At 51.0% G+C, this 21,546-nt stretch overlaps 1 protein-coding gene across 1 annotated transcript; it reads left to right on the top strand.

The window, feature by feature from the left end:
* Positions 1-1,246: 1,246 nt before the first annotated feature.
* mink1 (misshapen-like kinase 1) lies at positions 1,247-19,555 on the top strand. The gene is given in 34 exon segments (XM_067257768.1): positions 1,247-1,385; positions 2,458-2,533; positions 4,882-4,947; positions 5,373-5,555; positions 5,680-5,790; positions 5,952-6,042; positions 6,564-6,694; positions 7,050-7,104; positions 7,313-7,391; positions 8,371-8,546; positions 8,748-8,817; positions 9,355-9,526; positions 9,528-9,572; positions 10,380-10,487; positions 11,452-11,538; positions 11,826-11,999; positions 12,265-12,432; positions 12,699-12,962; positions 13,064-13,143; positions 13,467-13,567; positions 13,707-13,798; positions 14,401-14,424; positions 14,624-14,775; positions 14,961-15,081; positions 15,278-15,394; positions 15,596-15,707; positions 15,948-16,103; positions 16,356-16,499; positions 16,616-16,750; positions 17,097-17,197; positions 17,358-17,507; positions 17,900-18,059; positions 18,393-18,532; positions 18,617-19,555. Coding segments are annotated over 33 exon segments (3,906 nt in total). The 5' UTR covers positions 1,247-1,385; positions 2,458-2,476; the 3' UTR covers positions 18,701-19,555.
* Positions 19,556-21,546: the final 1,991 nt, after the last annotated feature.

Here is a 21,546-nt window from a genome sequence, read left to right as displayed (position 1 = left end):
GAACCAGAGGAGTTTGCTTTCAACACCATTCCACTTGAGGCCTGAGCACTCGCCTTGACAAGACGAGGTTTGTAGCTCATGGCCAGTCACAGGATGCCTGTAGACACACGTATAAGAGAAAATAACAACTGACACCTTACATATTGGGATTAAAGAGAAGCTCTCTGATGTACAATAGCTACACATTTATTAGCTAATTAGCTTTGACAGTTAGCGGCCCTGTACCCTTTGGAAGTAAATCTATCAAACACACTTTCAGACATCTATCAAAACACAACGCGAATAAATTACTATGTCATTAATCACTCTAACAACTATGTTATTATAACCCAACTAAACAATATGGAGTATAAGTTAATGTTGTGTTTAAAAAGGCTGGAAGAAGGTTTTGAATGTATTGTAAGTAATATTTGTCAAATGCATGCACAGGAGAGAACTCTCATAGCCGACCTCTCACCAGCAGTCCTGACATCATTTACATGACTGGGACCTTTAATGTAAAATCTAAGAAATATGCATAACAAATGTGTTTGTATATCCCTTTTTACAAGCAATGTCACAGAGGGCTTCACATACGCCCATAACTGTCCCTCAGCCAACCTAAATCATCAAGTTTAACACTAAAATATATGTAGAAAACAATCTGAAAAAAGACTCGTATTTTCATATGATATATATTTACATACATCCTATTAAACATTTTTTAATACATAAAATATATTTGTATACATTTCTAAAAATGTCCTCAACCACAATTGTTTTTTGTGTGTGTGTGTGTAATTAATATAAAAATATGCAGGTGTTAGCGCACTAACAGTTTATTTTATTTTTTAAGTGAAACTGAATAAAAACGCATAACAAAAACATGACTTGTATTACTGTTGGTGACCACGTACCTCAGAGCTAACCTTCTCAGCTGTGTCGAGTGGTTTCCTAAACATGTAACCTGAAGTTTACGATGAGATGTCGACTTATACCTCTGTTTTGTTTATTCTCATTTAGTCTATTGTGATGAAAAATATATATATAACTTTGACTCAGAACTATACTAACTTGATCTCTAAACAATGTCCAGTTGATTGGAGCGAACCTCATCTGGACCTGTTGTTACACGAACTCTCGAGACTTTCAGGTAATTTGTCCCTGATGAAGTACCGTAGCTAACACTTCCAAAAAAAAAAAAAAAAAAGTCGAGAACAGTGTTCAGATCATGAACGTCACAGCACTACCGCACAGACACACAAAACTGGACAAGCCTTGAGGAAACATGTCGGGAAAATAAGTTGGCTAGTTAGCTAGCTAGTCAGTGCACCCGTATGTGTAGTTTGCATTAGCGGGGAAAGCTAGCCATCGACCTAGCTAATTACTTATCTGAGTAATACCTCGTAAGTACGAACAACTCTTTCTGTCGCATTTCTTCATGTTGTCGTTCATTAGGTGTTAAGGGGCCAAGAGCCTGTCGGAGGAGATTGTTTGTTGTGATTTTCAAGATGAGTCTGCAACATCAGAGTCGACTGTCATACATGCGAATTAGCAACTGGAGAGATTTTTCGCCAGATACTAATGGATTTAAAGTTAATTTTTAAGCGGCGACATTCCGCGCAGTTTGGTGTCATTATTGACAAACTAGCTAAGCCAGTTTTACAGTAGTGGCTGCATTCCGTTTTGACGAGCGATTATATGTTTAAAAAATATTTTGTTTCTAGCTGTTGACATGTTATGGAATATGTATCTATCTACAGATGAGTGCTGGTTTGGGGAGTCTGCGGTTGTGTTGACTTGTGCGTGGGTAGATAGCAGGCTGGCTAGTACCGCTAATGGCAGCCTCAACACCAACTGTGCTTCTGCGACAAACATTCAGGTGGCACTGAGCTAGACTAGCTATAGCATTATTATGCCACCAGTAAGTAGCAAGATAACTAACTTATGACCACTCTCGGATTACAACTTGTCTTGATTCTCGTTTTTTAGTTATTGTCGTATATCTGATTGATTGAAGACCTCGGTATGCGGTGTTGCCGAAATGAGCGCTTGTGCTATCAGTGCAGAACAGTCAGAATAAATGTTTATGCGTGATGATGGGAGTGGTGGCAGGTCGTGCTAATCTTACCGGTTAACGTTGTCGATCTCTACTAAAGTCTTCCACTTGTATGTTTATCTAATTCAATAGTAAATTATCTGTAGGCAGGTTGCCATTGACTTGTTGTCGTAGCTACATCAGATGCCCACCTCCCGTAGGCGTAGCAAGTGACTGTCGGACAGGTAACCTGTGCTGTCGACCCAGGGCGTGTTGCTTGTAGTTTTGGTTAGTGTCGCAAAGCGGGCGATTATATGCTAGGGAATGGTTGAATAACCTGTTCTTGAATGGTTTAGAGCTACAGTTACGGTGAGCAAGAGATCCTACAGTTGTTTTGCCATACCTTTTGCCGATAATTGGCTAACTTGCTTACTCGCCAGCTACAACTTTTTGCCAGCGATGTCTGAAAACGCACCAACACGAAGCCTGGACGACATAGACCTCGCAGCGTTGAGGGTAAGTCCACTTGATCATTACTGGTATAAAAAAAAAACTGTATCTAAAACATGATTAGGTAGCAACTGAACTGGTATCTAATCATGTGTCCACTCGTGTCCTCTTGTTTCACAGCTACCTATTGCAGCAAGCAACAAGTTATGTGTTGCATTGACAGGGTGGGAATATTTAACATCGTCAGATTTGCCAACTGGTGTTTGTGGGTCAGGCTAATGACCAGAGAATGTCAGAGCTTTCTTAAGATAATCTCGCAGTATTATTCAACAGTTGTTGCTAGAATTGGTTATTGCTATAGCCTACTCGCCGCACTATTACAGCTATACTCGCTGCACTGTTATAGCCACACAGTTATTTGAACAGAACAGAGAGCTGTGAGCCAGCCAGGCCCACCAACAGGCCAGCGAAAGACGACATGTTGCAAGCTACCGCTGAGCTCCCACTATATTTGTTTCCATTCCAGGTATTCACTGCGGGAACCTATAGATATCTCAGGTGTCTGTTACAAAGTTGTGTTGAATTACCTAACCCTTTCACTTGCCCTTTTGCCACCTTTTGTTTGGTGAAAAGCGCTGCTGGGAGGAGGGAAGGTTTGGAAACAGGATTGTGCGCTGCTTGTTTTTCTCGCTAGCCTCTTCAGCGGTTCCGTAATGGTGCCAGCCTAGACCTCCTCAGGCAGCCTGCTTAATACTGCCTTCTGAGAGACAAGCAGCAGGCACAGAGAAGGATGAATCACCAGAGTTCATTCTTTGATAGGTGTCCTATATAACACCCACTGCCTGGTACTGACACACACACACACGCACACACGCGCACACACACACACACACAGAGAAAGACTCACAAAGAGAGTGAGTGAGAGACTCACAGAACTAACCCTAACACACTCTGAAATTGTAGCCTACGTCCTTTATAATGGCCTAGTAAGGCTTATTTCAGCCGTGGAGCTTTAAAAAGGCCCACATCAACGTCTGTAGAGCTTTCTTCACTCCCCCTGTGCTTTAGTGTACGCTCCTGTTATTGTTGACAGTCTGTTCCTGCTCCCATTCCTCCCCCTCTCTCCGTTATCTCTTCCCACTCTCAACGTTGAACGTGGGCGACACCGCTGTCTCTGCACCCCCACCCCCCCCTCTCTTCCAGATAATTACGTTAACCTCCTCTAGATCGCAGTTTTCCTGATCCTCCTCTTCCCATCTCTTAGTCCTGGTGCTCCATCTTTCCTGTGATTGGTGGTTTTAATCACCGCTGGGCACAGGTGAAGTTAGCGGTCGATTTGTCTAACCCCCGTTATTTCGGGTGGGTGGGGTGGGTTCACCGTTGTTTAAAACCCCTTCATCTGGAGCTGCATATGAGCTAATCCCTCCCCCCTCCCGTGTTCCTCCTCTCTGCACTTGAAAAGTCAGGAGAATATCTGATATTGGAGCTAGATGAAACCCTTGTTCTCTCCCACAACACATTTACATTACATTTACATTTAGTCATTTAGCAGACGCTCTTATCCAGAGCGACTTACAGTAAGTACAGGGACATTCCCCCGAGGCAAGTAGGGTGAAGTGCCTTGCCCAAGGACACAACGTCAGTTGGCATGACCGGGAATCGAACTGGCAACCTTCGGATTACTAGCCCAACTCCCTCACCGCTCAGCCAACTGACTCCCTGCCGACTGACACACAGAACACAGACCTGCACGACACACAGACCTGCACAGACCTGCACGACACACAGACCTGCACGACACACAGACCTGCACGACACACAGACCTGCACGACACACAGACCTGCACGACACACAGACCTGCACGACACACAGACCTGCACGACACACAGACCTGCACAGACCTGCACGACACACAGACCTGCACGACACACAGACCTGCACAGACCTGCACGACACACAGACCTGCACGACACACAGACCTGCACGACACACAGACCTGCACGACACACAGACCTGCACGACACACAGACCTGCACGACACACAGACCTGCACAACACAGACCTACACAGACCTACACAACACACAGTGAATCACAGTGGTGGAGCAGGGGTTGGTGTTTTACCCTCTCCAGGGCAAAAAAACGATGACATTTAATATTTAGCTTGAAGTAGCCATTATCAGAGCCACTTGTGTGTTGTGTTCAGTCGGGTGGGACTCATCTGGGCTGTTACTCATCCACCTGTCTGGATGATGTTACCAGATACGGCCTACAGCCTTCGCTCTCTCCTCGGTTTCCTCAGCACCGTGTAGCCTTAGTAACGTGGTGTAACCATAGTAACGGACTGTAGTTTTACGTGAAGTGGTCTTTTTGGGGTAAGATGCTGTGATGCTATCTTCTGTCATGTTCTCCAGGATCCAGCTGGGATCTTTGAGCTGGTCGAGGTGGTGGGCAATGGAACCTACGGACAGGTGTACAAGGTAAGACAGGATGAGCCTTGGGTGTGTGTGTGGAGGTGATGGGACTGTGTGTGTGAGGGTGGAATGTGTGGAGGCGATGGGACTAGGTAGAAGCTAAGATTGAGGTAGTCTGAAATCGTCCACTTGATCACAAACTTCACCAGCCCAAATCTTGAGATTACAGCAGATCAGTTCAGGTGTGTAGAAACACACTAAAGGGCTCTAAGCTGAGCGTGTGGCATTCAGATAAGAATGAAGAGGACCGTGCTGAGAGGGAGGGAGGGAGGGAGAACACACTGATGCACCAATCAGATAGAAGGTGACATTTGGAAGAGTTCTGAGTACTCAGGGCTCTGGATGAGCTGACGGCAGCTGTCGTGAGTTTGTGGGTGCGGTGGGTTGTCTTTGGCTCGTTGAGATGACCAGGTGTTCGTCTCCTCAATCAGGGCCGTCACGTGAAGACGGGCCAGCTGGCAGCCATCAAAGTGATGGACGTGACGGAGGAGGAGGAGGAGGAGATTAAGGCGGAGATCAACATGCTGAAGAAGTACAGCCACCACCGTAACATCGCTACGTACTACGGAGCCTTCGTCAAGAAGAGCCCCCCAGGAACAGACGACCAGCTCTGGGTCTGTCTCACACTCGCGTGTGTGCTGTTGAGAGAGAGAGAGAGAGAGAGTGTGTGTGCGTGCTGTCTGGAGTGTGTGTGTGTGTGTGTGTTAGCTGTCTACTGAGTGTGTGTGTGTGTTCCAGCTGGTGATGGAGTTCTGTGGGGCAGGCTCGGTGACTGACCTGGTGAAGAACACCAAGGGCAACTCTTTGAAGGAGGACTGGATCGCCTACATCTGCAGGGAGATTCTGAGGGTGAGCAGCCAGTCAGTCAGTAACACAGCCAGCCAGTCAGTAACCCAGCCAGTCAGTAACCCAGCCAGTCAGTAACCCAGCCAGCCAAACACCACATCCTCCCTGTTTCCACTGACCTCTGACCTCTCCGTGTGTGTGTGTGTGTGTGTGTGTCTACCCAGGGCCTGTCCCACCTCCACCAACACAAGGTCATCCACAGAGACATCAAGGGCCAGAACGTCCTCCTGACAGAGAATGCAGAAGTCAAGCTGGGTCAGTTGAGGCCCCTTTTAACGCTGAAGCGAAAACAAAACTGTCTCGCTGCCATAGTTACTAGGGGTTGGGGGGGGAAATCAATTCACATTTGAATCGCGATTGAGTCTGCTAGCGATTCAGATCGATTCACAAATTTATGTGAATCGATTTTTTTAAAGATTTTTTTTTGGGTGAATCGATTTTTAATCGAATCGTGAGGTACCACAAGATTCCCACCCCTAATAGCTACTAACTCTAGCTACCATAGTTCCCATCATAGTTACTACCATAGTTACTAACCCTAGTTACCATAGTTACTAACCCTAGTTACCATAGTTACTAGCCCTAGTTACCACAGTTACTAACCCTAGTTACCAGAGTTACTAGCCCTAGTTACCACAGTTACTAACCCTAGTTACCAGAGTTACTAACCCTAGTTACCACAGTTACTAGCCCTAGTTACCACAGTTACTAGCCCTAGTTACCACAGTTACTGGCCTAGTTACTGTTGCTCCTGACGCGCTGTGGTCTGGTCTCAGTGGACTTCGGCGTGAGCGCTCAGCTGGACCGGACGGTGGGCCGCAGGAACACGTTCATCGGGACGCCGTACTGGATGGCCCCCGAGGTGATCGCCTGCGACGAGAACCCTGACTCCACCTACGACTACCGGGTAACCCTCCCTCCGTCCTGCAGGGCTTGTGGTGTGTGTGTGTGTGTGTGTGTGTGTGTGTGTGTGTGTGTGTGTGTGTGTGTGTGTGTGTGTGTGTGTGTGTGTGTGTGTGTGTGTGTGTGTGTGTGTGTGTGTGTGTGTGTGTGTGTGTGTGTGTGTGTGTGTGTGTGTGTGTGTGTGTGTGTGTGTGTGTGTGTGTGTGTGTGTGTGTGTGTGTGTGTGTGTGTGTGTGTGTGTGTGTGTGTGTGTGTGTGTGTGTGTGTGTGTGTGTGTGTGTGTGTGTGTGTGTGTGTGTGTGTGTGTGTGTGTGTGTGTGTGTGTGTGTGTGTGGGTATTAACTTGTGTGTCTCCACAGAGTGATATTTGGTCCTTGGGAATCACCGCTATTGAGATGGCAGAAGGAGCCCCACGTAAGTACACACCTCTACAGCTACACACACCTGTACAGCTACACACACTAACACACACACACCTCTACAGCTGCACACATCTGTACAGCTACACACACACCTCTACAGCTACACACACCTCTACAGCTACACACACACACACACACGCACACCTCTACAGCTACACACACCTCCATATGTACCAGCTGAGATTGTGTTTGTCCTGCAGCTCTGTGTGACATGCACCCCATGAGGGCTCTGTTCCTGATCCCCAGGAACCCTCCTCCTAAACTCAAGTCCAAGAAGTGGTGAGCCCCTCCCCCTCCCCCTCCTCCTCCTCCTCCTCCCCCTCCTCCTCCTCCTCCTCCTCCTCCTCCTCCTCCTCCTCCTCCTCCTCCTCCTCCTCCCCCTCCCCCTCCCCCTCCTCCTCCTCTCTGCTGTACACACTACAGCAGGACTGCTGTTCCTGCTGTTTCTCAGCTTTATTTTAGGATGGCTATTTCCTGCCCTGCTGCTCCCCTCATGCCTGCAGTGGAGCGATTCCTTCAGGCGGAACTAAACTCGCCCCATTTCAGCCTCTTCATCAGCATGGGGGTTAAACTTATAGGGGTTAAATGTGAGAGGTTTGTGAGTTTAGGTGTTAACCCCATAGATATATATATAAAGGCTAGATGTCTCGTCCGCGTTGCCGGACAACGGAGTCGAACGTCCACACATGGCGGCCATCTTGCTACAGTCAACTCGCTCACCCATAACATTGTGTTGATGCTACTTTTTAAATGACCATAACTTGCTCAATTGTCAACCGATTTTTAAACGGTTTGGTTTGTTATCAACGTCAGAGATGTCGTTATGCCACTGCATACTTATGAATTATGATTATTTATTTTTTTTATAGAATAGAAGTATGCAGACTCCGCCGTAAGACATCTAGACTTTATATATATCTATGGTTAACCTTGCGCTTCGCTCAGCTGTTTACCACCAGACCAGATGTTCAGTCTTCCTGTGGCACAGGCCAGACAGGAAGTGGAAAGGACTCACACTTGATCTGATCTGTGACATGCTACATTCAGTAACAACCCTCTTTAGCATGCTGCTGTTAGGGTAGTGTGACTGTACACGCGTGCTTTCACCTCTCTCTCTCTCTGTCTGTCTGTCTGTCTCTTTCTCTCTGTCTCTTTCTCTCAAATTTTTATATACAAAAATAAAATAATCCATCATGTTGTTTTCCATCAAGCCCCCTGCCTTACCTGCCTCTCACCTTATGAACCCCTCACCCCCCAGGTCTAAGAAGTTCATAGACTTCATCGAGGGCAGCCTGGTGAAGACGTACCCCAGCAGACCGTCCACAGAGCAGCTTCTGAAGCACACGTTCATCCGAGACCAGCCCACCGAGAGGCAGGTCCGCATCCAGCTGAAGGACCACATTGACCGCACGCGCAAGAAGAGGGGGGAGAAAGGGTGAGGGGGGGTGGAGGAGGGGATGAGGAGGGAGGGGATGAGGAGGGAGGGGATGAGGGGGGAGGGAGGAAGTGAAAGGAAGGGGGGAGAGAGATGGGAGGGAGGAGGGGAGATAAAGGTGGAGAGGTGTGAACAGAAAGACAGCTTTCTATATTGCGCTCACTCTCTGTGCCCCCCCCCCCCCCCCGGTTGCTGTCCAGAGGAAACAGAGTACGAGTACAGCGGCAGTGACGAGGACGAGGAGAACCATGGAGATGAGCGCGAGTCCAGGTAACACACCTGTTACACGGTCACACCTGTTACACGGTCACACCTGTTACACATCTGCCTGACACAGCCCCCTCTCATCCCCCCTCTCCTCTCCTCCCCCCCTCTCCTCTCCTCTCTCCTCTCCTCTCCTCCCCCCTCTCCTCTCATCCCCCCTCTCCTCTCCTCTCCCCCCCCCTCCTCCCCCCCCCCCTCCTCCCCCCTCTCCTCTCATCCCCCCTCTCCTCTCATCCCCCCTCTCCTCTCCTCCCCCCTCTCCTCTCCTCCCCCCTCTCCTCTCCTCCCCCCTCTCCTCTCCTCCCCCCTCTCCTCTCATCCTCCCCCCTCTCCTTTCCTCCCCCCTCTCCTTTCCTCCCCCCTCTCCTTTCCTCCCCCCTCTCCTCTCCTCCCCCCTCTCCTCTCCTTCCCCCTCTCCCCCCCTCTCCTCTCCTCCCCCCTCTCCTCTCCTCCCCCCTCTCCTCCCCCCTCTCCTCTCCCTGCCCTCCTCTCCTCCCCCCTCTCCTCTCCTTCCCCCTCCTCTCCTCTCCTCCCCCCTCCCAGCAGCTCCATCCTGAACGTGCCGGGTGAGTCGACGCTGAGGCGGGACTTCCTGCGCCTGCAGCAGGAGAAGAACAAGGAGCGTACGGAGGCCCTGAAGAGGCAGCAGGCCCAGCTGGGAGCGCAGCACCGCGACCCCGAGGAGCACAAGAGGCAGCTGCTGCACGACCGGCAGAAAACGCATCGAGGAGCAGAAGGAGCAACGACGCCGGCTGGAGGAGGTGGGGGGAGCACACACACACCTGGAGGAGGTGGGGGAGCACACACACACACACCTGGAGGAGGTGGGGGGAGCGCACACACACACACACCTGGAGGAGGTGGGGGGAGCGCACACACACACACACGGACATGCACACAGACTCATGCTCTAACCCTATGTGTGTCCAAACCTGTGAGCTGGTTCAGTCCCACCTGAGTCTGAATCAGCAGCTGTGTCACATCAGGCCTGCACTTTGCAGCACAGCAGCACTTTGCAGCACAGCAGCACTCTGCTGCACAGCAGCACTCTGCTGCACCAGAACAGAGCAGGGCTGGGCGCCAGGTACTGGAGAACAGGGACGGGTCATGTAGAGATCTTGTCAGAGATGGTGACTGAGAAGTGTTCATTAAAACAGCCTCTCGTCATCAGGGCCTCTAGCATCAGGGAACGGCTGCATGACTCTCCATCCTCCTCCTCCCTCTCCATCCTCCTCCCTCTCCATCCTCCTCTCTCTCTCCCCTCTCTCTCCATCCTCCTCTCTCTCTCCATCCTCCTCCCTCCATCCTCTCTCCATCCTCCCTCCTCTCTCTCTCCAGCCTCTCTCTGTCCAGCATCTCTCTCTCTCCATCCTCCCTCCTCTCTTTCTCTCTCCATCCTGTCTTCTCATTTCTCTCTCCCTCTCCACATCTCTTCCTCCTCCCAATCTTTCCTCCTTCATCCATCCATCCTTCCTCCCATCTCAGCAGAAACAGCTCCCTCTTTCACGACAGCATCATAACTAACCTGTGGTTGACAAGTGACCCGTGCTTGCTTCCTGTCGCCGCAGCAACAACGGAAGGAGAGGGAGATGGTGCGCCTGCAGGAGAAGGGCCCCCACCGTCGCCTTGACGACATGAGGCGGGAGGACGACAGGAGGCTGGCCGAGAGGGAGCAGGTAACCAATCACAGGAGGCACAAGCCCCCCACCCCGTCAGCCAATCAGGCGGGGGCTGGGGGGGCGTGTCTTGTCTGCAGCCCACTCTGCAAGTGTCTCTCTCCAGCAGGCGGAATGTCCGTGAGCAGGTTGCCATGGCAGCAAGAATCTAAATTAGTGTATTTATTCAGAGATGAGATTTCTGTGGGTGAATGTGTCTCTCTCTCTCTTTCTCTAGGGCTCACTCTACCTCTTTCTCTCTCCCTGGCTGTCACTGCCCTGTTTCTATTCTGCTCTTATCCAGACGCTCAATGACTAAATGTTAGTAAGACTGCCTGGGTTTAAACTGTACAACCCTAACCACCTCTCTCTGCTGACTGAATCACAGTAGTGGAGAATACTGTCGCTGTCTAGACCTGCATAGTATCACCAACATTTTATTTGACCATACTAACAATAATAACCTTAGTCAAACATGACTCCAGCTTTGATTCTGGTGGTTTTCCAACACCTGGTGGTGAGTAGTGGTTATGACACCCCCTGGTGGTGAGTAGTGGTTACGACACCCCCTGGTGGTGAGTAGTGGTTACGACACCCCCTGGTGGTGAGTAGTGGTTGTGACACCCCCTGGTGGTGAGTAGTGGTTGTGACACCCCCTGGTGGTGAGTAGTGGTTATGACACCCCCTGGTGGTGAGTAGTGGTTACGACACCCCCTGGTGGTGAGTAGTGGTTACGACACCCCCTGGTGGTGAGTAGTGGTTAAGACACCCCCTGGTGGTGAGTAGGGGTTACGACACCCCCTGGTGGTGAGTAGTGGTTACGACACGACTACGATGCTGCTTCTCACTAGTGTGGCAGGATCTGAATGTTTTCTAACCTTCTCCTCATTTTCCTCCTGTTCCGCCTGTGTTCTCCCTGCCTCTGTCCCTGCCTCCGTCTCTGCCTCTGTCTCTGTCCCTGTCTCCGTCTCTGCCTCTGCCTCAGGAGTTCATAAGGCATAAGTTAGAGGAGGAGCAACGACAGTTAGAAATCCTGCAGCAGCAGCTGTTACAGGAGCAAGCTCTGCTCATGGTAATCCTCCTCTCCTTCATCCTGCATATCTCCCCTCCCCTCTCCCCCTTTTGTGCAGAGTGTGTACCCCTTCCCCCTCCTCCCCCCCACCAGGGCCCTCAGACCAGCTGGTGACAGGCTGGTTCTGTGGGCTTCCCCAGAGGAGTGTGTGAACCATCAGACCAAAGCACCATGTCTCTGAACCCTGCATGTTGCCGTGTGCTAGTGAGGGTGTGTGTGTGTGTGTGCTAGCATCCCTCTGCTCTACACTGATCTTTCTGACCCTGCGCGTGTGTGTGTGTGTGCAGGAGTACAAGCGTAAGCAACTGGAGGAGCAGAGGCAGTCCGAGCGCCTCCAGAGGCAGCTGCAGCAGGAACACGCCTACCTGGTCTCTCTGCAGCAGCAGCAGGACAAGAAACCTCAGATGTACCATTACAGCAAGAACATGGAGCCTAGCAACAAGCCCGCCTGGGCCCGTGAGGTACTGCACTACACACTACACACTACTACACACTATACTACACACTATACTACCCTACACACTACACACTATACTACACACTATACTACCCTACACACTATACTACACACTATACTACACACTATACTACCCTACACACTACACACTATACTACACACTATACTACCCTACACACTATACTACACACTATACTACACACTATACTACCCTACACACTACACACTATACTACCCTCCCCTCCCCCTCCACCCTGGGCTGTGTGCAGGTGGAGGAGCGCAGCAAGCTGAACCGTCAGGGCTCTCCTAAGATCTGCACCACCGTGTCCGACACCGCCCTCCAGTCACGCTCCGACGCCAGCCAATCAGGGAGCGGCCAGGCAGCTCAGACCCCGCCCATGCAGCGGCCTGTTGAACCCCAGGGGGGGCAGGGCAAGGTGTGTGTGTGTGTGTGTGTGTACCCTGCTACCCTGATTAACACACCAACCCTTTTCCTGATCTCTGCCCTGATTAACTCTTCCTGCTTTTTCTTTCCTATTCAACCCTTCATCTTCATTTCACTCCATCATCTCCTTTTCCTGCTGCCCCTCCCTCCCTCCCTCCCTCCCTCCCTCCCTCCCTCCCTCCCTCCCTCCCTCCCTCCCTCCCTCCCTCCCTCCCTCCCTCCCTCCCTCCCTCCCTCCCTCCCTCCCTCCCTCCCCAGTTCCAGATGGCTCACCTGGTTCCTCTAAAGCCCTATGCAGCCCCGGTCCCCCGCTCTCAGTCTCTGTGTGACCAGCCCACTAAGACTATGTCCGCCTTCCCCACTCAGGACCCCACCCCCACCCCCACGCCCCGCCCCCTCCACTCCAGGGAGCTGGTGCGCCAGAACTCTGACCCCACCTCCGAGAGCCCCGCCCCCCTCACTCGACCAATGAGGGACGAGCGCGGCCCCTGGATACGCCTGCCCGAGGAACAGCCACCCAAGGTGAGGGGGGCGGGGTGCTGGGGGGGGGGGTTACCCAGGGTGAGGATGAATGCTGGGTGCACCAGAGGATGTGATGTAACAGGAAGTGCTGTTGTGTTCAGATCCCTCAGAGGACAGCGTCTATCGCCACCGCCCTCAACACCAACCTGTCCTCCGGCATCAGACACCCAGTCAGAGCCAGGTAACACAGTCACCCAGGTAACACAGTCACCCAGGTAACACAGTCACCCAGGTAACACAGTCACCCAGGTAACCCAGACAACACAGTCACCCAGGTAACCGTCTCCAGGGTAACACAGTCACCCAGGTAACCTAGTCACCCAGGTAACCTAGTCACCCTGGTAACCTAGTCACCCTGGTAACCTAGTCACCCAGGTAACCTAGTCACCCTGGTAACCTAGTCACCCAGGTAACCTAGTCACCCGGGTAACCATGCAGACATGACACAGAGGTGAGCAGTAGAGAGCAGAGCAGTGTGTCAGGTCTGTTCTCTCTCCCCTGCAGCAACCCAGACCTCAGCCGCAACGAGCGCTGGGAGAGAGGAGACATGAGCATCGTGTCCAACCTGCCGCAGACCGGCTCTCTGGAGAGACACCGCATACTCAGTGAGTCGATCTCTCTTACTCAGTGAGTCAGTTCCTCTCTGACTCAGTGAGTCAGTCGTGATCGTTTGCAGCATCCTGAGGGATGACTCCCTACCCTGACAGCAGTTTTCCAGCTTCAACATGTGAGTCGTTCTTTCAGGCTCCTCCAAGATGGACTCCCCCATCCTGTCCCCCGCCGGCCGGCACAAGCCCGGAGAGTCCCGGACGTCGTCACGGCCCAGCCGCCCTGCCGTGAGTGCCCCCTGACCCCTGACCCCCCAGCACTGTGCTGACCTCGACTAAAGCTTCCTATTAACACATCTGCATGGGTCCACCCCCCCCCTCCCTCCCTCCCTCTCTCTCTCTCTCTCTCTCTCTCTCTCTCTCTCTCTCTCTCTCTACCCCCCCCTCCCTCTCTCTTCCCCCCCCTCCCTTCTCACACCAGCTACTCTCTCAGACAGGATGCCTCCCAAGCGGAAAAGCCGATTGTGCTTAAAGTAGACAGCAGAAGTACATGCACACTTACATATATTAAAGTATTTAAGTGTGTGAAGGTACCAAACCCGTACACTTGAAGTACATCTGCGATTGTGTAGAAGTTAAATATACGTTTGTAAAAGATAAACGTAGTGAAAATGTAAGCCCCCTTTTAGTAGATGTAGACTAGATTTAAGTGAACTCCTTTTCCGCTTGGGTTACTATCTGCACTGCCTCTTCTGGGAAACACACCTGCACTAACTCTCTGTTCCTGTCTCTCTTGTCTTTCTGTCTGTGGCTGTTTCCTGCTTCCTGTTGTCCCCCCCCCCCCCTGCTGACTCCTCCTCTTCCTGTCTGACCACTCCCTCATGCTACAGAGTTACAAGAGAGCCATAGGAGAGGTCAGTATACGCACGTGTCTGTGTTTGTATTAAAGTGAAAAGTAAAGTTCACCATTTGTATTCCTGCATCTGCCTGCTTATCTCCTGTCACCGAGCAACCCTCATCTTGGCTTCCCCTCCTCGTTTCTATCTGTAACCACCTCCTCTCTTACCCTCCTGTTCCTCTGCCTCTAACCCTCCCTCTCCTCCTCCTCCTCAGGACCACGGCATGTACTCCAAGGAGCGTCCTGAGGAGCCTCCTCGACCTCCTGTGAAGGCCAACGACTACTCCTCCTCGTCAGACAGCAGCGAGAGCAGCGAGGAGAGCGAGAGCGGGGAGGGGGTGGAGGAGGAGGAGAGCCCCACCGACCGGTCAGCAGAGAGAGAGAGATGTTGTCTTTGTTCCTCATGCTACATGTGGATCCTGGTGTTTTTGTGGTCAAGTTTAACTTCCTTGTTGCTCTCCTTCTCTCCTCCCCCTCCTCCTTCTCTCCTCCTTCTCTCTCCTCCTTCTCTCTCCTCCTCCTCCTTCTCTTTCCTCCTCCTCTCCTCTGCAGCCCGCGGGATGCAGACTCAGACTCAGTCAACACCATGGTGGTGCACGAGGAGGAGGAGGGGGAGGGTGGGGAGGGGGAGCAGGCGGGAGGCTACGGGGACCAGACCATGCTGGTGCAGAGGGTGAGTCACCTCCTGGGGGAGGGGAGGGAGGGAGGGGAGGGGGGGGGAGGGGGTTAGACAAGCTCCACAGAGAGAGCTTACCTGTATGTGTGTGTTTAGGTGAAGTCATGTTAGTGGTCATGCTACAGGGACACGTGAGGTGAGGTCATGTTGTGAGGTTGAGTGTTGTGATTGGTGGATTCCCTGCTCCCTCCAGACACCAGAGAAGAGAAGCCACAACGGCTACACCAACCTGCCCGACGTGGTGCAGCCCTCCCACTCCCCCACAGACTCCGCCTCCCACTCGTCCCCCGGGAAAGACTCTGTCTACGATGTGAGTGGCACCGTATCCATGGAGACAACGTCTATCCAGCTGTCTGTCTCAGTCCTCCATATTTGAACGCTCTCTCTCTTCTTTTCTCCTCTCCCCTCCCCTCTCTCTTCTCCTCTCCTTTTCTCCCCTCTCCTCCCCTCTCTCTTCTCCTCTCCTCTCTCTCTCTCCCCTCCCCTCTCTCCTCTCCTCTCCTCCCTGCAGTACCAGTCCAGGGGTCTGGTCAAGGCCTCAGGCAAGTCTTCCTTCACCACCTTCGTGGACCTGGGCATGTACCAGCCAGCAGGGGGCGCTGCAGACTCCATCTCTGTCGGCGGTGAGTTCAGTTGAGGTCCTCTCACTTCCAGCTCTCTGTGTTCAGTGTGTCCACAGCACACGCCATCACTTTCTGACTTCCTGGTTTGTTATACTCTCTGGCCTGATTTGCTGTGGTTTGATCACTGTATCATTGTATAATCAGGTCCTCTAGTTTCGGTTTCACAACAATAAAAAATAACGTATTTCTGCTCCCCTCCCCCCTGCTCCCCTCCCCCCTGCTCCCCTCTCCCCCCCCCAGGTCTGGGCTCCAGGTTTGAGCAGCTGAAGATGGAGGTGAGGAAGGGTTCCATGGTGAATGTGAACCCCACCAACACACGCCCCCACAGTGACACTCCTGAGATCCGCAAGTACAAGAAGAGGTTCAACTCCGAGATCCTGTGTGCCGCTCTCTGGGGTGAGCACGCGCTCTGCCGCCACGCCTTCAAATCCAGTCAAACTTGATTCATATAGACGCTTTTACAAGCAGTGTCACAGCGGGCTGTGCAGGTGCCAACATGTCAGTACCTAGAGTCAACCTGAAACCCTCAAAGAAGAAAGTCGGGTTCTGAACTGGTTGAAAATTGGCCGTTCAAACCAGAACAGACCCCTTTACCTGTTGGTGGAAAAGGGTTATGAGAGTATGGTGTGTGTGTGTGTGTGTGCGCAGGTGTGAACCTGCTGGTGGGAACAGAGAACGGACTGAAGCTGCTGGATCGTAGCGGTCAGGGGAAGGTCTACCCCCTCATCAACTCACGCAGGTTCCAGCAGATGGACGTTCTAGAAGGACTCAACCTGCTCATCACCATATCAGGTTAGTGGTCTTATCACTACCTATCTCTCTCTCTCTCTCTCTCTCTGTCCTTCTCACTCTTTATCCCTCTCTCACTCCCTATCACTCTCTCACTCTCTCTGTCCCTCCCTCCCCAGGTAAGAAGAACAAGGTGCGTGTGTACTACCTGGCCTGGCTGAGGAACAAGATCCTGCACAACGACCCAGAGGTTGAGAAGAAGCAGGGCTGGACCACCGTGGGGGAGATGGAGGGCTGCGTGCACTACAAAGTTGGTGAGGATCAGACACATCACATTTAGTCATTTAGCAGACGCTCTTATCCAGAGCGACTTACAAGTACAAGTAAGTACAGGGACATTCTCCCCGACTCGAATCGAACCGGCAACCTTCTGATTAATAGCTCGACTCCCTAACCGCTCAGCCATCTGACCCCCCCAGACACCAGGGTGACCAGACACTAGGAGTTAGGCGGTGACCAGGGTTAGATGTTAGGGACCAGTGAACCAAGCTTAGCCCCAACGCCCAGCAGGCACCATGACTGGAACTTGATTGCGTGTTGTTATGGATGTGAAGTGCTTCTCTCCAGACCAGCTCAGATGTCTCCCTGCTGTGTGTCTAGTGAAATACGAGAGGATCAAGTTCCTGGTGATTGCCATGAAGAACGCTGTGGAGGTCTACGCCTGGGCGCCCAAACCCTATCACAAATTTATGGCTTTCAAGGTGGGTGTCTCTCCCCTATGGGTCTCCCCCCCCCCGCTCTGCCCCGCTCTTTTCTTCCTCCCAGCAGGGGTTGTGTTTCCCTGAGCTGGTCAAGCATAACAGCCCTCCAACAGCCTTATGTTGTCCCTTATCTGGTTCTCTCTCTGTCACCCCCCTCCAGTCTTTCGGAGACCTCCCTCACAGACCCCAGCTGGTTGACCTGACTGTGGAGGAGGGCCAGAGGTTAAAGGTCATCTACGGCTCGTGCGCTGGGTTCCACGCCATCGATGTGGACTCTGGGAACAACTACGACATCTACATCCCCGTGCATGTATGTGCTGCAGCAGGTTCCCTCCCAGTCAGGGTCCCCCTGTGGGGAGTTGGACTGTCGCCGTGTGATACCTCTGACAAACAGTCCACTTATTACCTGGAGATAGAGGAGAGGTTAGAGCAATAACAAAAGACATTCGACAGCAGAGATACCGTAGAGAGAGACAGGAGGCCAACTCAAGAGACGTCTCTCGCTCATCCATCACAGACCACTATAATAATCCCAAATTACAAAGGATGGATAATCAATCGAATATATATTATAATAATCGAATAACAGATTTCTTTTTTTCCTCTGTCTCTCTCCCCCTCTCTCTGTCTCTCTGTCTCTGTCTCTCTCTCTGTCTCTTTCTCTGTCTCTCTCTCTGTCTCTCTCTCTGTCTCTCCCTCCAGATCCAGAGCCAGGTGATGCCCCATGCCATCGTGTTCCTGCCCAGCTCGGATGGGATGGAGATGTTGCTCTGCTACGAGGACGAGGGTGTGTACGTCAACACGTACGGACGCATCATCAAGGACGTGGTGCTGCAGTGGGGAGAGATGCCCACCTCCGTGGGTAAGGCTGACACACACACACACACACTTGGTACATTTACATGTAGTCATTTAGCAGACGCTCTTATCCAGAGCGACTTACAGTAAGTACAGGGACATTCCCCCTGAGGCAAGTAGGGTGAAGTGCCTTGCCCAAGGACACAACGTCATTTAGCACGGCCAGGAATCGAACCGGCAACCTTCTGATTACTAGCTTGATTCCCTAACCGCTCAGCCACCTGACTCCCTGTCGTACACACTTACTACACACATACATTAAAGCACAGCAAACACTCTCTCAGTCTTGGTTCTTTTCTCCCTGTGTGTGTGTGCATGTGTGCGTGTGTGTGTGTAGCTCACATCTGCTCCAACCAGATCATGGGCTGGGGGGAGAAGGCCATAGAGATCCGCTCTGTGGAGACAGGTCACCTGGACGGGGTGTTCATGCACAAGAGGGCCCAGAGACTCAAGTTCCTGTGTGAGAGGAACGACAAGGTTCGCACCCTCTTTTTCTCTCCCTTTCTCTGTCTATCTGTACCTCTCTCACTCACTCACTGTGTTTGTGTGTGTCTCTCTCAGGTGTTCTTTGCCTCTGTGCGTTCTGGAGGAAGCAGTCAGGTGTACTTCATGACCCTGAACAGGAACTGCATCATGAACTGGTGAAGCTGCTGATCTGGACGAGAGTGGACAAACTCAACACATCCCCTCACACGCGCACACACACACACACACACACGCACTCCTACAGAACATCCATTCCTGCCTAACCTCCAGAGAGAGATCATCACCCCTGGAATAGAACAATCCCCACCTTCATCATCCTCATCTCTGTACTGTATAGATATACTCTGTATTACTGTACCTCATTGGTGGACCAGTGATTAGTCTATTTACTAACATATTACGGAGTTATGTTTGAACATTCCTGATTGGCTATACATTGAGAAGGAGGCGGGACTAACATCTGTGACGGGTGGACCTGGGTGTAACCTCTCATCCTGGTGCTGCCTTAGCTGAATGCTGATGATCCTAGATTCAGCTGTACCGGCGCCCCCTAGAGGATATAAGTGGTATTGCGTCGGGCCAAACATCCAAACTCTAACATAATTCTGATATCAGTTGAGGGGGAAAATGAACATTTTATTCTTTATTTTAATTTTTTTAATTTAAAACTTTTTACAATTATCTGGCCATGATGTTTCCAGAAAAAGCTGTTATGTTGACACACAGTTTGTGGTTTTACTCTCAACCACAACACGACAGTATTGGAGTTCCTCACCCCTAAGAGATGACTGATCTGATTTAACATGTTTTAACTTTTTACCCTGGTGTCTCATTCATACGTACAAACATCACATCTTAAAAAAGATTTTTTATTATCAGTGATGTTTCTGTATTTGGTATTAGCCTTCTATTCTTACTTTCACTCTCTACTACTTGGAGATTGCTGTTATATTGCAATATGCTGTTTTCGTGCTGTTCTTGTTTGGGGAGAGGAGCTTGGGGTTAGTTTTGTTGGTAAACTGTGATTGAGGGAGGGAGGGGGTGATTGAGGGAGGGGGTGAGGGGGGGGGCGAGGGGGCGGGGTCTTCAGTTTTAAGCTGTTTCTACACCAAGCGATGTGGAACATCTCGACCAGAGGGATGTGGAACATCTCGACTAGAGCAATGTGGAACATCTCGACTAGAGCGATAGACAGGAAGTAAACAAAGTTCTGCTGCCAGCAGCTGGTACTGACAGGCTGAGACCAGCATTCTCACGTCCTGTTAGACATCGAAACTATCTTCAGTTTATACGCTTTTATCTATGTTCACAGTTTGTGATTCAGGTGTGCGCTTAAGCAAGAGAGAAAACGCTTGTAAATGTGCAGTTTGATCGGGTTCCGAACTATTAGATGTTACTAGCAATAGTTGTTGTTGTTCACCCAGGCAAGAGGCTGGGAGGGTCAGGGGTCAACTGTTGAAGGACTTCAGCTGGAACAGGTTCTTCAGATATCAGCCATATGTGCTCCCAACCAAAGTTAGATGTGTGATTTCCCGGTTGGGCTGGACACACCAGGGAGGACAAAGTATAGAAGAGGTTTTGGCAGGTGTCGGGTAACTTTAAACAAAAAATAAGATAGAAAAATACAACTACACATATGTGGACTACAGAGGCTCTTGAATGACAGACGGCAGGCTTGTGAGGGGTAGACGGCTGGGGTGTGAGGGGTAGACGGCTGGGGTGTGAGGGGTAGACGGCTGGGGTGTGAGGGGTAGACGGCTGGGGTGTGAGGGGTAGACGGCTGGGGTGTGAGGGGTAGACGGCTGGGGTGTGAAGGCAGAGGGACATGAAGCTCGTCGGGGGTGGTTCTGTCTGCTGTTCCCCTGTGTGGAAGCTGCCCTGCCGGGAGCAGTCCTCACGTCCGGTCTTCCTGCTGCAGAAACAGCAGGGGGCCGTCGGGAGGGACACTTCGCAGGAGGCTCCAGTGTCCATGGGAACGGCCCGTTTTAGTAAGCCAGGCTGCCGTGTTTCCTGGTGAAGCAGTGCCTTGGAGATGGATTGAGCGAGGGGCGGTGGAGATGGTGGGGCTGCTGGTTCTAAGATCCCTGCCTCGTGCTTAAGTTAGACCCCAGCAGGAGAGGGGATCCTGTCCACAGATCCTAGGTGTCCCTCTGGAGGGCTGTTCTGTGCCAGTTAAGTGCACTTATATCCACTAGAAATTAGACCATCCTGGTGACTCATCGGTTTTCATTCATAATCTGAGTGAATTTGAGATTTTATGTTTGAAAAACTTCCCTTTCTGCTTGCTGTGACTTTCTGTGGCCCGTTTTAGATTTTTTTATTTTTTTTATTTTGGGGAGTGAAAGCAAAGACAGTTAATCCCAACCCCATCTGGGATTAACAGAAATTATATTCCCGTGACGACGCAGTTGGAACAGTGCAGAGTAAAGCCATAGGTCACCCATTGTACTGAGGCCTTGTGATGTCACAAGGAGATCTGACCCCAATAACCTAGGAGACTTGTGATGTCAGAGAAGAGTCCTTTTTGAATGATGCTTTCATAGGGGTAAAAGTGAAGTATCTTAATATATTCTGAAAGAACTATTTTATTAAATATGTAAATTATATTGCTAAATTAAAATGAATGTAAATCTAAGAGGCAGATTTGTATTTGTATAACATAATTTACCGCTATATTAATCAAAGCACAACGTATTTTATGGCACAGAGAGTAAAGCTATAACAGAGTGGACAGTAACAGAAGGGTAAGAGTGTTCAAATGTTTTTAGAGGGGAGGAGGGGGGGGGGGGGGGGCAGGGCAGGGCAGTTCAGACGACCGAGACAGGAAATGATCTCTCATGTAGATAGATGCTCTTTGTCATATCAAATATAATGACATTTCTTATTCGTAAGCAATATAAAGTAAAGTTGAAGCCTGTTCTGTCTGTCTGACTGTAGGGATTGTGTTTTGTGGCCTTTGGCAGACTGAATGTAAGATGGTTTGTTCGTCCGTCGTGAGACAAGAT

The sequence above is a fragment of the Osmerus mordax genome, chromosome 19 (genome assembly GCF_038355195.1).
Source record: "Osmerus mordax isolate fOsmMor3 chromosome 19, fOsmMor3.pri, whole genome shotgun sequence".
NCBI classification, from domain to species: domain Eukaryota; kingdom Metazoa; phylum Chordata; class Actinopteri; order Osmeriformes; family Osmeridae; genus Osmerus; species Osmerus mordax.
The sequence above is the reverse complement of the archived record's forward strand: the minus strand, read 5'-3'. Positions and strand labels throughout refer to the sequence as shown.